Source organism: Triplophysa dalaica, chromosome 10, assembly GCF_015846415.1.
Source record: "Triplophysa dalaica isolate WHDGS20190420 chromosome 10, ASM1584641v1, whole genome shotgun sequence".
NCBI classification, from domain to species: domain Eukaryota; kingdom Metazoa; phylum Chordata; class Actinopteri; order Cypriniformes; family Nemacheilidae; genus Triplophysa; species Triplophysa dalaica.
In genome coordinates, this window is record NC_079551.1 from 2,554,891 (window position 1) to 2,569,019 (window position 14,129).

General features: G+C 36.6%; 1 protein-coding gene across 1 annotated transcript in view; it reads right to left on the bottom strand.

Moving 5' to 3' along the window:
- The window catches only part of LOC130429682 (uncharacterized), an 88,101-nt gene that overhangs the window by 29,149 nt on the left and 44,823 nt on the right, over nt 1–14,129 (bottom strand). The window contains exons 17-21 of the mRNA XM_056758381.1: nt 6,721–6,753; nt 5,890–6,177; nt 4,956–5,255; nt 3,490–3,783; nt 3,164–3,196 (exon numbers count right to left, since the gene is read on the bottom strand). Of these exons, the coding sequence (XP_056614359.1) occupies nt 3,164–3,196; nt 3,490–3,783; nt 4,956–5,255; nt 5,890–6,177; nt 6,721–6,753 (948 nt within the window). The remainder of the gene's footprint in view (nt 1–3,163; nt 3,197–3,489; nt 3,784–4,955; nt 5,256–5,889; nt 6,178–6,720; nt 6,754–14,129) is intronic.

Sequence of the window (14,129 nt, forward strand, 5' to 3'; positions counted from 1 at the left end):
ACAGAATGCATAGTCGACATAAAGAAAACTGGATGAATAGAGACTTTTTATTGATGAACTTGGATAAAACAGAAGTACTTCTTTTTGGAACGAAAACCACCATAGGTGCTAACCCTAACCCTCAGCTAGGAATCTGTGCATTTGATTCAATAGTAATCTGTCATTTAAAAACCATGTTGCCATTACCTGTAAAACCTCATTTTTAATTTTAAGAATATATCTCCATCCATCCATTTTCTACCGCTTATCCGAACTACCTCGGGTCACGGGGAGCCTGCGCCTATCTCAGGAGTCATCGGGCATCAAGGCAGGATACACCCTGGATGGAGTGCCAACCCATCGCAGGGCACACACACTCACTCATTCACTCACGCACTCACACCCTACGGACAATTTTTCCAGAGATGCCAATCAACCTACCATGCATGTCTTTGGACCAGGGGAGGAAACCGGAGTACCCGGAGGAAGACCCCGAGGCACGGGGAGAACATGCAAACTCCACACACACAAGTCGGAAGCGGGAATCGATCCCCCAACTCTGGAGGTGTGAGGCGAACGTGCTAACCACTAAGCCACCGTGCCCCCAGAATATATCTCAATTATGTCAAATGTGCTCGATATCAAATGCAGAAAAGTTAATTCACACATTGATGACGTCAAGACTAGATTATTGTAACACACTTATAGGCGGTTTCCCTGTAGGTTTATTACAAAAATTCCAACTAGTTCAAAGCACTGCACACAGCAAAAATATTGTTTAGACTCAACAAAAAAAAATATGCAACAGTTTGCATCAATATTTTTGAGTTGTGATAACCTCTAACAAAATTAAGTTCATCCAACAAACTACATTGGTTCAGGCAGAGTACGTTTTTCTCTTAGATGAAATGTATTTTTGTTGTTCCAACTGTTTTTAATGCGGATTTACTCAAAGACACTGGTTGCAAATAGACTTTATATTTTATATCTCAATTTTCAAAAACTCAATAACAATTAAAAGCAAGAGCTGATTTTCCTATAGTATCTGCAATGGATGCAATTTGAGAAAAAAAAATTCTTTGAGCCTAACCATATCCTTAGCAAATGCTCTATCCTTCAGGACAATGGTAACCTCTTAAAATGCAACCCTTTTAAATGTCAAGAGAACAAAATATTAAACATTATTAAGTATCATGCTGTTCTCATCTTGATAAAAATCCTTAAAATAACTCTGTATATCTACATTAACTCTCATTATCCAGTTCCTTGCAAAGCATGATGGGAAATGGAGATCCTGAGCAATGCTATACTTTGAAACAACAAGTATCAGTCATGTACCCTTAACTGTAATAAGATAAGATAAGCGATTGAACTTGGAAAAAAATGTATGCGCCTTCAAACACTTGACACATAGAGTTTGAACTTATTTAGTATGTAACATGGTGTGGGCGGAGTCTTGAAATCCGAAACTCAATCCAAAAAACAATTTTATGCGCCTTCAAACACTTGACACATAGAGTTTGAACTTATTTAGTATGTTACATGGTGTGGGAGGAGTCTTGAAATCCGAAACTCAATTGGTCTTGAAAGTAAAGTTGTCTAGCCATTATTTTGAGTTACTACAACAAATTGTCACAAACACATAAACACAGATTTTAAGGTTAAAATTACACACAATTTTAAGCTTAAGTAATTATCAATAATGTTGATAATGCAGAGTTGAGTAAATCGGCATATGGAGAATACTTACTCAGAGTCTCTTAATTATACCTCATAGAGGAAACATAAGCAGTACTGAGAGCAGAGGCCCTAAAACTGAGCCCTGTGGCACGCCATACTATTTGTTGGTAATACTTCGAAATTCAAATCAAGTGCAGGTGGTAGATACTTTTCCTACCTAGCGCCCAAACTTTGCAACAGTCTTTCGAATAGTGTGTGGGAGGCAGAAACACTGGTTCAGTTTAAATCTGAATTAAAAACAAATCTCTTTAACCGTACATACACAACACTTCAATAATTCAAAACCCGACGTGTTCCCACTACACAACAAAATTGCCACTGCAATAAGCTATTAGAATATTATGATTATATTTAACCTATCATCTGCCTTTTTGTTTATTTTGCCGTCTTGTGCAAGCAATGCCAGAGGAGAACTGGTTCCCGTGGATGGGCCTGGGTTCTACAAAGGTTATTTTTGTGGGGATAGAATGAACATGTCAATGGATGAGGTCACAGAGTTAGAGTTTACTGAGTAGGGGAATACCCAAAGGGAGAAAGGGGGATTTATGATGGACAAGAATAAAAAAGAATAAAACAAGAATAAAAAAATGAGAGCTACTATTCCTCAGGACCTTGAAGATCTGGACGCTACTGACGACTCAAGATCCAGCTGAACAAGATGAGCTGAAGATAAGAAACTCAGCTGAGAACTAAACCTGGTACAGACTGTGTGATTTCATTGATGTTATAAGATCGTGACAGGGTTCTGATAAACTGTGACAACGGCTGCTTTTCAATCTCTCTCACTGTACGATATTGGACCAGCGTTAGGAGGCAAAACTACAGAAATCTCCACGATTGTCATGTTTCTTCTGGGACAGCGCAACACGGCTTTAGAAACTGATTATATCTTTAATTGTGACAGTGCTTATGGTATTTATACTTAAATTAATTATATAATTAGATTTATTATAAAAATGTAACCAGTCAAAAGAAATTAAATGATTGTGACACTGGGTAAATTTTAGCACTTTCAGATATGCAAGCATTCTAAGAACAAACCAAAAGAATTCTTCCAACTAAATGGTGATTATGTTCAATTCCTCTTTTTAGGTTGGATTTTACTTTCTTTGGCTACCCTGATAGGTGCAGATTACACAGATTCAGACAGCCGAGTATAAATGTTTAAAAGTAAAATAAATATAATATGTTACAAATGAAATGACACATCAGCTTTCACATGATAAAATGATTTCACATGATTTGGTGAATCAGACTCAAACTCACAGCTGTAGAGAATCTTTAGCAACTTTTTCTTGTTAAACTTGGACAAAACAGAAGTGTTTCTTATTGGACCAAAAACCAACATACATTACCACAAAGAATACTACTAAAATCAAATATAAAAATAATTTCACATGATTTAGTGAATCAGACTCAAACTCACAGCTGTAGAGAATCTCACCTGAGTTCTGCTTCTGATCTGGAGAAGGGCCGTCTGTTAAGAATCAAACACACAAATGAAACATTTATCAGTGTTTTCTGCACATGTTTGTGTGATCACAGAGTCACTTTATATAAGAGAGAATCTTTAATAATCCTGCTGCATTTACCAATGACTCAAATAAACAAACAATAAAAGTATAAAAATCTGATTTTATTAAATTAAAATAAAAGTGAAACAGCTGTCACAAAACATCATGTTTTCTTTTCAGATCATCAATAATTGATAGAGAATGTTGATATAAGATGAAGTGAATTATTATATTTCAGATTTCTTGAGTAACTCACCGTTGACAAAAACATTGATCATCTTGTATGAGATCTTTCCATCACTGCTGATCTGTAGTTTATAAACTCCATCATCTGTCTTTCTGATCTTTGTGATGGTGAGATCTCCAGTCTCATGATTCATCTTCAGTCTGTCTTTGAATCTCTCATCATCTGTGTATATGGTTTCTATGTCTTCTCCATTCTTTCCAGAGACCAGACTGATGTTATCTTCAGAGATCCACTTGATCTCACTGTCTCTCTGTATTTTACTGTCAGTGTGTATAGTGAGAGATTCTCCCTCATAAGCGTTCACTGAAACACACAGAAAACATGAGTCAGTGTGATAATATACTGTCAGTAACACATGCAGCTGTGATGTGACATCTTGTGTTTAAAGAGCTCATGAATCTAGTTTTGTATCCTTTAAGAGGCGGTTCACTCAAGAATGATCATGTGCAGGGCTGGATTGGCCATCTGGCATACCACGCATTTAACCAGTGGGCCGCTAACATATTGGGCCGGAACGTTCGCTTTGGCTGTACAGAGGGACGTACTGAAAACGCAAATGCATGCAACGTGGCAGAATTAGCCAGTAGAATGCAACTCAATGATATGTATGACTTCACTACTCCAACATCTTGAGTCACTTCAAGACGTAGAGATTTGATTGATGGACTATGTGATCAATGTTATTGGCTGAAGAGGCAATCCTTAAAAAATATATCTGTGTAAACCTCATCCTGCCAGGAAAGTTTAAAAAAATAACACACAAATTCAAAACAATCCACACACATGTGACAATTTGCAAACGCAGATTCAACGATCCATAAATACATGTAACAACATTCACAAATGTTTGATGGACAAGTTCAAGATCCAGGTATGTGTGAGTCCAGTTTATATAGTCTGTGGATAGAGGAACAGGTGCTACTGCAATCAGCTTATTGAAATGCATTATGGGATATGAAGTCCATTTAAACTCCAGAGATGAATGTCTCTGGTGATGCGAAGAAGATCGGATCTATTTGTGACAATAATAATGAAAATATCTTAATCTGCACAATGTTAACATGTTTTAGAATTGTAAATCTGAATAAAAAATAAACCAAAGTATGATTAAACATTTATTTTAACCCTTTGGTGTGGTTTCCCGGACAGGGCTCAAATAAACTGTCAGAGGTGTCTTGATCGAAAACAACTTGAACCGTCTCATCTTTAAACATATCGGTGTGTTTGTTTTGCCTCAAGATGCACAAAGTAATCTTTGGAACTAAGTTATTTGTTTTATAACTTTATCTAAGGTGTAGTTCTGGTTTAAACTACTATCTGTCTGGGAAACAACCTCTTTATGTTTAAAGTTTTAAATCAATTTTGACTTGAAATGAAAGTTAAATGTTAAGATTGTTTAGTGTAAAACTCTTCTGGTCATTACATCATCTCTCATCATCATGTCAGATATAAATCACTGAAATAAATCCACTCACCAGAGATGACAACCCTGTATGTTCTGTATTCTGTTCCTCTACTGCTGCTGATGATCTTTGCTCTATAAACTCCAGAGAGTTCGGATGTGATGCTTGAGATGGTGAGATGTCCAGTCTTTGTGTCCAGCTTCAGTCTCTCTTTGAATCTCTCATCATATGAGGGTTTATTCAGTCCAGTGATTTCAGCTAAGTGAGTTTTTTCATCTTCAAATGTCCACTGAATCACATCATTTTTCTCTATTTCAGTAACATTAGAGTCTAGAATGACAGAATGTCCAAACTCAACTGATCTGATGTTCTCTTCATTTATAACAGCAGCACATAGAAGAGAAAAACACAGAAGAACATCCATCAGATCAAATAAATGTGTTGTGGACTGTTGGATATAGAAACACAAACACAGTTCATCTGTAGATAAGAACATGGTTATAAAGACAGAGGCTGTGCATGTGCTGTGTGAAAGAATAGAGACAAACACTTTGCTTTTTAACGTGTGTGTGTTGATTTGATCAGACGTGTGTTGGTTATGAAACAGAACTGACAGAGAAAATATGTAAATAAGAACGTCTTTATTCAGCAATAAGCTGTTTTAAAATAATGAATGTTCAGAGTAAAATGAAAACAGGTCTGAAGTTGTGACTCAAAAAATAAATGACGTCACTAATGTTATCCATTATCTGTCATCCAACGCCACAATTCCACAAAATCCCAGAGGAAACTCTGAACATCATCAGAAACTCATGAAATTAAACATTATAAGATTCTTATGATTTACAGATAAAATCTACAGAAAACATGAAGAGTTCTGCAGCTTAACATGAAGAAAATTCAGAAGATGTGTGGAGAAGATAAAATCACAACACGTGTAATGTCAATACAGCACTTGATATATAAAAGCCATCATTCTCATCACATTAACTTGAGCTTTACTTACCCCTGACATAAACTTTAAACTGAGAGTATGATGTTCCTCTACTGTTGATGATCTTCAGTTTATAGTGTCCAGTGTGTTCAGTGTTGAGATCTCTGATGGTGAGATCTCCAGTCTTATCATTCAGCTTCAGTCTGTCTCTGAATATCTCATCATCTGTAGAGATCTTGTTGATCTTTCTATTGATTTCAGCTATGAGAGTTTCTCCAAACCTCCACTGGATGACATCATCTGACTTTAGTTCAGTAACATCAGTGTTCAGAGTGACAGAATCATTCTCATATTTACACACTGTATCAGTCACAGCAGCACACAGAAGAGAGAAACACAAATATTATAACACATTAATATTACATTAATAATCATTTCATGATCATGTCAACACAAATAATCATTATTAAACATATGCCAGATGTATTTGTAAGTTAATATCAATATGATTGTTTATTCATGTGTTCATTAATTCATGGTAATATTTACAAATATAACTGCAGTGTGTTATACTGCTGATAACACACATTAACACGTTTATATTTATTTATTTGGCAGACACTTTTATCCAAAGCGACTTACAAGTAGGAGATCATATAACATTGTGTCAACATGCTAAACAGTACTGATAGTTTACAAGGCCATGTGACCAACACCTGTAAAACTATTTCTTCATTTTACTAATATATCTAAATTTTGTCATATGTGCTCACTTTTAAATACACATACACATTTAAAAATAAATCATATTGGAAATAAATGACACATCAGCTTTCACAAGATAAAATGATTTCACATGATTTGGTGAATCAGACTCAAACTCACAGCTGTAGAGAATCTCACCTGAGTTCTGCTTCTGATCTGGAGAAGGGCCGTCTGTTAAGAATCAAACACACAAATGAAACATTTCTAAGTGTTTTCTGCACATGTTTGTGTGAACACAGAGTCACTTTATATGAGAGAGAATCTTTAATAATCATGCTGCATTTACCAATGACTCAAATAAACAAACAATAAAAATGTAAAAATCTGATGTTATTAAATTAAAATAAAAGTGAAACTGCTTTCACAAAATAACAGAGAAATTTGAAAAGATCATATTTTCTTTTCAAATCATCAATAATTTATAGAGAATGTTGATATAAAATGAAGTGAATTATTATTAGTGGTGGGCATAGATTAATTTTTTTAATCTAGATTAATCTAGACAAAAAGGCTCATTTGAATTCTGCCGAAGGCATTCAGAATATGTGTGCTACCCAAATAATGACTAAAAGTAAGTCTTTGAGAACGGGTTTCTCAAGCCAGGTGGCGCATTAGACCAGGGGCTCATCTCCTGTTTCCAAAATGCATCACAAACTGCTTGAGAAAGCTGTTCTACTATGATAATTGGTGATGAAAATAAATTACGTTCAATAAGATGAACTTGTGTTTACTTTCGCATTAGCTAAGGGATGCTTTGAGTTTAGGTGGTACTTGAGACTGGAAGAGCTCCTAAAGTACATTTACATTTACATTTAGTCATTAAGCAGCCGCTTTTATCCAAAGCGACTTACAAAGAGTTAGGGAGCAACAAGCGATATGTCATACAGGAGCCATAATACATAAGGTGCCAATTCAAAGTTACTGGTTTCAACTAAAGCTAGACCACTACCTGTTGAGAGAAAGTTTTTTTTTTTAAACCAACTGTGTGTAAACCAATTCCGTACAGTAAACCAATTCCACATTGAACAAGGTGCAAACAACCTTAGTCTTGTCGAGGTTTCCATTGGGAAGCTTATTAAAAATAAATTTTCCCTGAAGCAAACCCGGCGGCTTCATAGCTGCATCCATGTTAGCACGTCACGTTTGATGTGGTCATTTCACAGTAACGTTATGTTGTGTTCAGACCAAACGCGAATGGCGCGTCAAGCGCGAGTGATTTACATGTTAAGTCAATGCAAGGACGTGATAGACCTACTTGCTGCGCGAATCGCGCGAATGAAGCCCTGGTTGTGAGATGATGAGGCGGCGCGAATGACGCGAATCACGCGAGTTGAAAAATCTCGTTCTTGCCCCCTACAGTGCAATTAATCTAGGTATACATCCACGCTAAATTATCAAGGTGAAAGTCATCATAGCTAGCGTAGTATAGACCAGTGGTTTTCAAACCCTGGGTCGCGACTGCATAGGCATCACCAGCGACGGCGCATCCAACATGACTGGCAATAATAGCGGAGTTGTCAGAATAATAAAGGATGCAGCAGGACAGGACATTGTTTGGAATCATTGTTTTATTCATCGCGAAGCTTTAGCATCAAAAGGAATCCCACCGGAACTTGAAGTAGTGATGAAAGACATTATTAAAGTTGTGAACTTTATTAAAGGCAGTGCCCTTAATAGCCGACTTTTCGAGGCCTTGTGTACTGAAATGGGAGCCGAGCACAAACATTTACTCTTTCATACAGATGTGAGATGGTTGTCAAAGGGAAAGGCGATTACCCGAATGTACGAGTTGAGGGATGAAATACGTGCTTTTCTTACTGAGAAGCTGTCACCTCTTGCAAACAAATTCCGCGATGAGAAATGGCTTTTAACCCTGTCTTATTTTGCAGACATATTTTCTGTTCTAAATGAACTGAACCTTAATTTGCAAGGACGGGAGGACAACATTTTTAGACACTGCGAAAAGTTCAGGCTTTTCAAAAATCACTCGAGCACCGCCATCTGCGACTCAAAACTGCAAGCTACCCAGATAGAAGGGGACTCCGAGCCGGATCCGTTTTCAAACCGCCAAATCCGCGTTACAGTCGCATCCGTTTCACTGCTTTAGTACAGATCCAGACTGAGTCCGGTTTCAGTGGGGAGAACGACAGTCGTTCAGCAGATGCGGCCCGTATCTGTGTAACCGAACGCGCGAAGTTTTCTGAAGTGAAGTGGAGGCAGCCCGCAGCGGAAACGTTATTCCTCATAAACTTCAGTAAGGTCAGTCACACAGCGTGTTGTCAAAGTGTTATATTAATTAATTAATTGTTCATTTATTACGTTGTATAACGTTACTGCTTAACTTAAAATTGTTGTGAGTTTTCCTGCGTTAGTCCGGTATAACTCGTATGTTATGAGAGCATGCTAACATGAAGATGGCCCAGGTATGTAAGAATATTATTGACAAATTTGAACAAACTTCTATCAAATTTCACTGCTAAAGTTGAGATAACACTGCACTGTAATTGTAAACTGTAAATGATATAAAAGTTTGCAAGCCATTTACTTAACTAACGTTAAAGAGAATATTTAATGCGCTGTTGAATGTGTGTGCATGCTTGAGGAAGAATTTATAATGTGAATAATATGTTGATCATTCAAAGTAACGTTAATGAAAAGAGATTTATGCTCCGTGTTTTGATTGCAGCGTTGACTATTACAACACCCGAGAGACAGCACTCGAGGTAATGACCAATCAGAAGTTTAACAACAGAGTCCAGACTGGCCTACGATGTACAGTCATGGCCAAAAGTTTTGAGAATTACATAAATATTGGAAATTGGAAAAGTTGCTGCTTAAGTTTTTATAATAGCAATTTGCATATACTCCAGAATGTTATGAAGAGTGATCAGATGAATTGCATAGTCCTTCTTTGCCATGAAAATAAACTTAATCCCAAAAAAACCTTTCCACTGCATTTCATTGCTGTCATTAAAGGACCTGCTGAGATCATTTCAGTAATCATCTTGTTAACTCAGGTGAGAATGTTGACAAGCACAAGGCTGGAGATCATTATGTCAGGCTGATTGGGTTAGAATGGCAGACTTGACATGTTAAAAGGAGGGTGATGCTTGAAATCATTGTTCTTCCATTTTTAACCATGGTGACCTGCAAAGAAACGCATGCAGCCATCATTGCGTTGCATAAAAATGGCTTCACAGGCAAGGATATTGCGGCTACTAAGATTGCAACTAAATCAACAATTTATAGGTTCATCAAGAACTTCAAGGAAAGAGGTTCAATTCTTGTAAAGAAGGCTTCAGGGCGTCCAAGAAAGTCCAGCAAGCGCCAGGATCGTCTCCTAAAGAGGATTCAGCTGCGGGATCGGAATGCCACCAGTGCAGAGCTTGCTCAGGAATGGCAGCAGGCAGGTGTGAGCGCATCTGCACGCACAGTGAGGCGAAGACTTTTGGAAGATGGCCTGGTGTCAAGAAGGGCAGCAAAGAAGCCACTTCTCTCCAAAAAAAACATCAGGGACAGATTGATCTTCTGCAGAAAGTATAGTGAATGGACTGCTGAGGACTGGGGCAAAGTCATATTCTCCGATGAAGCCCCTTTCCGATTGTTTGGGGAATCTGGGAAAAGGCTTGTCCGGAGAAGAAAAGGTGAGCGCTACCATCAGTCCTGTGTCATGCCAACAGTAAAGCATCCTAACACCATTCATGTGTGGGGTTGCTTCTCATCCAAGGGAGTGAGCTAACTCACAATTCTGCCCAAAAACACAGCCATGAATAAAGAATGGTACCAAAACACCCTCCAACAGCAACTTCTTCCAACAATCCAACAACAGTTTGGTGAAGAACAATGCATTTTCCAGCACGATGGAGCACCGTGCCATAAGGCAAAAGTGATAACTAAGTGGCTCGGGGACCAGAATGTTGAAATTTTGGGTCCATGGCCTGGAAACTCCCCAGATCTTAATCCCATTGAGAACTTGTGGTCAATCCTCAAGAGGCGGCTTGACAAACAAAAACCCACTAATTCTGACAAACTCCAAGAAGTTATTATGAAAGAATGGGTTGCTATCAGTCAGGATTTGGCCCAGAAGTTGATTGAGAGCATGACCAGTCGAATTGCAGAGGTCCTGAAAAAGAAGGGCCAACACTGCAAATACTGACTCTTTGCATAAATGTCATGTAATTGTCGATAAAAGCCTTTGAAACGTATGAAGTGCTTGTAATTATATTTCAGTACATCACAGAAAGAACTGAAACAAAGATCTAAAAGCAATTTAGCAGCAAACTTTTTGAAAACGAATATTTATGTAATTCTCAAAACTTTTGGCAACGACTGTAAGGATGACTCGTTTCTTATTATGGGATAAAAAGTCTTTGTAATGAGCGAAAACAGATTCAACTTCTGCAGTGTAAAGATGGCTTTTTTGATGTTTACTGTCTATACCACTTCATTATTCTTATTTGCTGAATTAATTGATTAAATATACGTATTTTACATAAAATGCAGATGTCAATTTAGGTTTAATAAGGATATTAACATATTGACCTTTTGAAGAAGACATGTTTCTAGAAATCACTTCCAATCTCGAATTTTTGTCCTTTAATAGAAAAGTTAATTTCATTCCCCAATTACAGTCTTATGTTTGATTTAGTTTCATTATTCTTAAAATACAAACTCACAAATGTCTGTTCTCCTGACCACTACTTAAAGTTAATTGAATAAATAAATTGCATTACACTTGGAAAACAACTACTTGAATTTTCAAAAGACTCTGAACCAACTAAAGCCAACAAAAAAGCACATTTTCCATCACCAATGAAGCAACAATGATGGTTGACGTAAGCACTTTGAGTGTTTTGGAGCTGAGGAGGACAACACCTATATTAACATCCATTCTTCAAACTTGTCATGGTTCCACCTCTCCTTGTCAGGTATTTCTTGGTTTAGAGGTGGAATCATACAGAATCCTCTGTTTCATGTGGGAGAGAGACGATTTCATCTCTCTCTTGTCTCGTCATCGTTCCTACCCTCCTGTTCCCTAGTTTGTGTTGATTAGCTTTCCTTGATTGTAATCCCTTGCACCTGTTCCCTCTTGTTATCTTCCCTATAAGAGTCCTCACGTTTCATTGTCTTGTGCGCGTTCATTGTAAGTTGTTCCTTTACGTCTTACCTGTTGATGTTCCTGCCCTTCAGAGTTTGTCCATAAAGTCTTGTTACCTTGTTCCTGTTCCCCGGTATAGTAAGTGTCAGTTTAGTGTTTGTTTCAAGTGTTTCAGTTTTAGTGTAGTAAGTCAGTGTCCTTGTTTATTGTTAAGTATATATTTCCCTGTATGGTTTTCCCCCATCGTGGGTTTTTGTTTTGCCTGTTTGTTTAGTCTTGTTTATTGTTTAATAAAATCCCTGTTAACCCCTACCATCTCGTTTCGTCCTGTGTCTGCCTGCAATTGGGTTCTACCTCCCCCCAAACCGTGACAAAACTAGTAAGTCCATTAGGGTCATAGTATTGTAATGAAAGAAATTGATATGTTGACACAATTATATTTTTATCTGGAAAAGTTATTTCTAATTTTTAGATATTTAAAATCATTTCAGTCATATGTTTCCAAACTTTTGACTGGTACTGTATATTGAAAGTTCTGATTTTTAAAAGATTGTTCTGAGAACTGTTTTTCTTTTTGAAGTACCCAAGAGATTTGTTTATCTTTGTCCCATATATTTTTTAAATGTTGCTGGCATCAAAATTAAAATGAGAAGTTTAAAATCCTATATACTATAGAGTTGTGGTCAAAAGTTTACAGATACCCCTTGCTGAGAAAATGTTGAAAATTTATGAAAAGTAAGTTCGTTTTTGAATTATTACTGCCCTGTTATTTCACGTAACAGACAGTCTCATAAAGTTTTTAACACAAAATTATCTACATTTATAAAAGTAAGCGAGTTCAAGACTTAACATACATGCATGACTGGTTCCTAATACTGTACAACGTTACCTGAACCATCAGTGAAATTTTTTATGTCTTGTAATAGTTGTTGATCAAACTGTGGACAGTTTAATGGTGTTGCTTCACAATCTTAGCTTTTTCAGCATCTTCTGCATTATTGACCCTTTTTCATCAGTGACGAAATGATGAGATTCATCTTTTTATTTTAAGGAGAATTGAGAGACTCATGCACAACTGTTACAAAATATACAAACATTCCATGATACTCAAGAAGTCAACACTACATTCAAAAGTCAGGTGCATGTACACCTTTAGGTAGGGGTGACCAGTTTCAATTGTTTTATTTTGTTGAAATAATTAAAAAAAATATATATATATATATATTATATACATAAAAGCTATAAAATCTGTGACAAAAAAGGACAAAATTCAATTGACAAAAAAAGTTTGACAAATTATCATTTTCAGAGATTTACACCCACCTTTAAATATATTGTGTGGACTTCTTGAGCGTCAGGGAATGTTTGTATCTTTTGTAATAGTTGTGTACTATTCTCTCAATATTCCTCAGTGTGAAAAGATTAATCTAAACATCATACAATCATTAGTGGACGGAGATCAAATATGTGGAAGACACTGAAAAACAAAGGTTGTGGAGGATCTGGAGGATTTTTCAGAAGACCACTGGACAATAGCTTAGCTCAGATCAAACAAGAAACTGATAGGTTTCATTAATTGTTAAGATAACACCAAGCTGTATTAAGAATCAGGTGTATGTAAACTTTAAAACTGGCTAACTTTTATGAATTTAGTTATAATTCATTATAAAATACTTTTTGTAAACATATTTTATCTGAAACAACCAGGACCATTTTCTTAAATAGATTCAATCTTTAACAGTTCCCAGATTCTGCAAAGTAAATTTAAAATCTGGACCACACGGACAGTATGCTTGTATGTTTATATGGGATTTGAATAGTTTGCAAGTAATTTCTTTGGTTTTTAATTTACAATTTGAACGGCAAGATTTGGGTAAATGGTACTGTAAATATTGTTTTATGTTTTATTAGAATGAAATATACTGACAATAACATATCATTGAAACATTGCTTAAACAGTTTCCAAATGTTCTCATTGTAAGCTTATTCAATAGTAAGACATGAGTGTTTACCTTATCTGACTTTTTGTGCAGAAACTATCCAAATGAAAGACAAGATTGACAATGGCACTGTTTTCTGTATTGTTTTCGGTATTAATGTAACTGTTTTAATATGCTTAATAAATGAAAGAAGGATCAACAGACAAAGCCCTTGAATAAATCAATTTACTGTAATATGCAATTTCATTATGAATGTGTGTTTACATTAAAGTAGTGGATAACTGTCATGGTTCCACTATCATGTCATGTTTTATTCCTGTCTCGAGTGGGGCCATGGCATTGCCTGATGGTTTTATGTGGGAAAGACATAGTTCTTTCTCGTGTCTCGTCTTTGGCCCCGCCCCTCTCTCTTCTCGTCAGCTTTCCCCAAGTGCTTAAACCCCAGCACCTGTTTCTTGTTATTATCCTGTGTTTGTTTCCCTATAAAGAGTCCTCATGTTTCGTTGTCC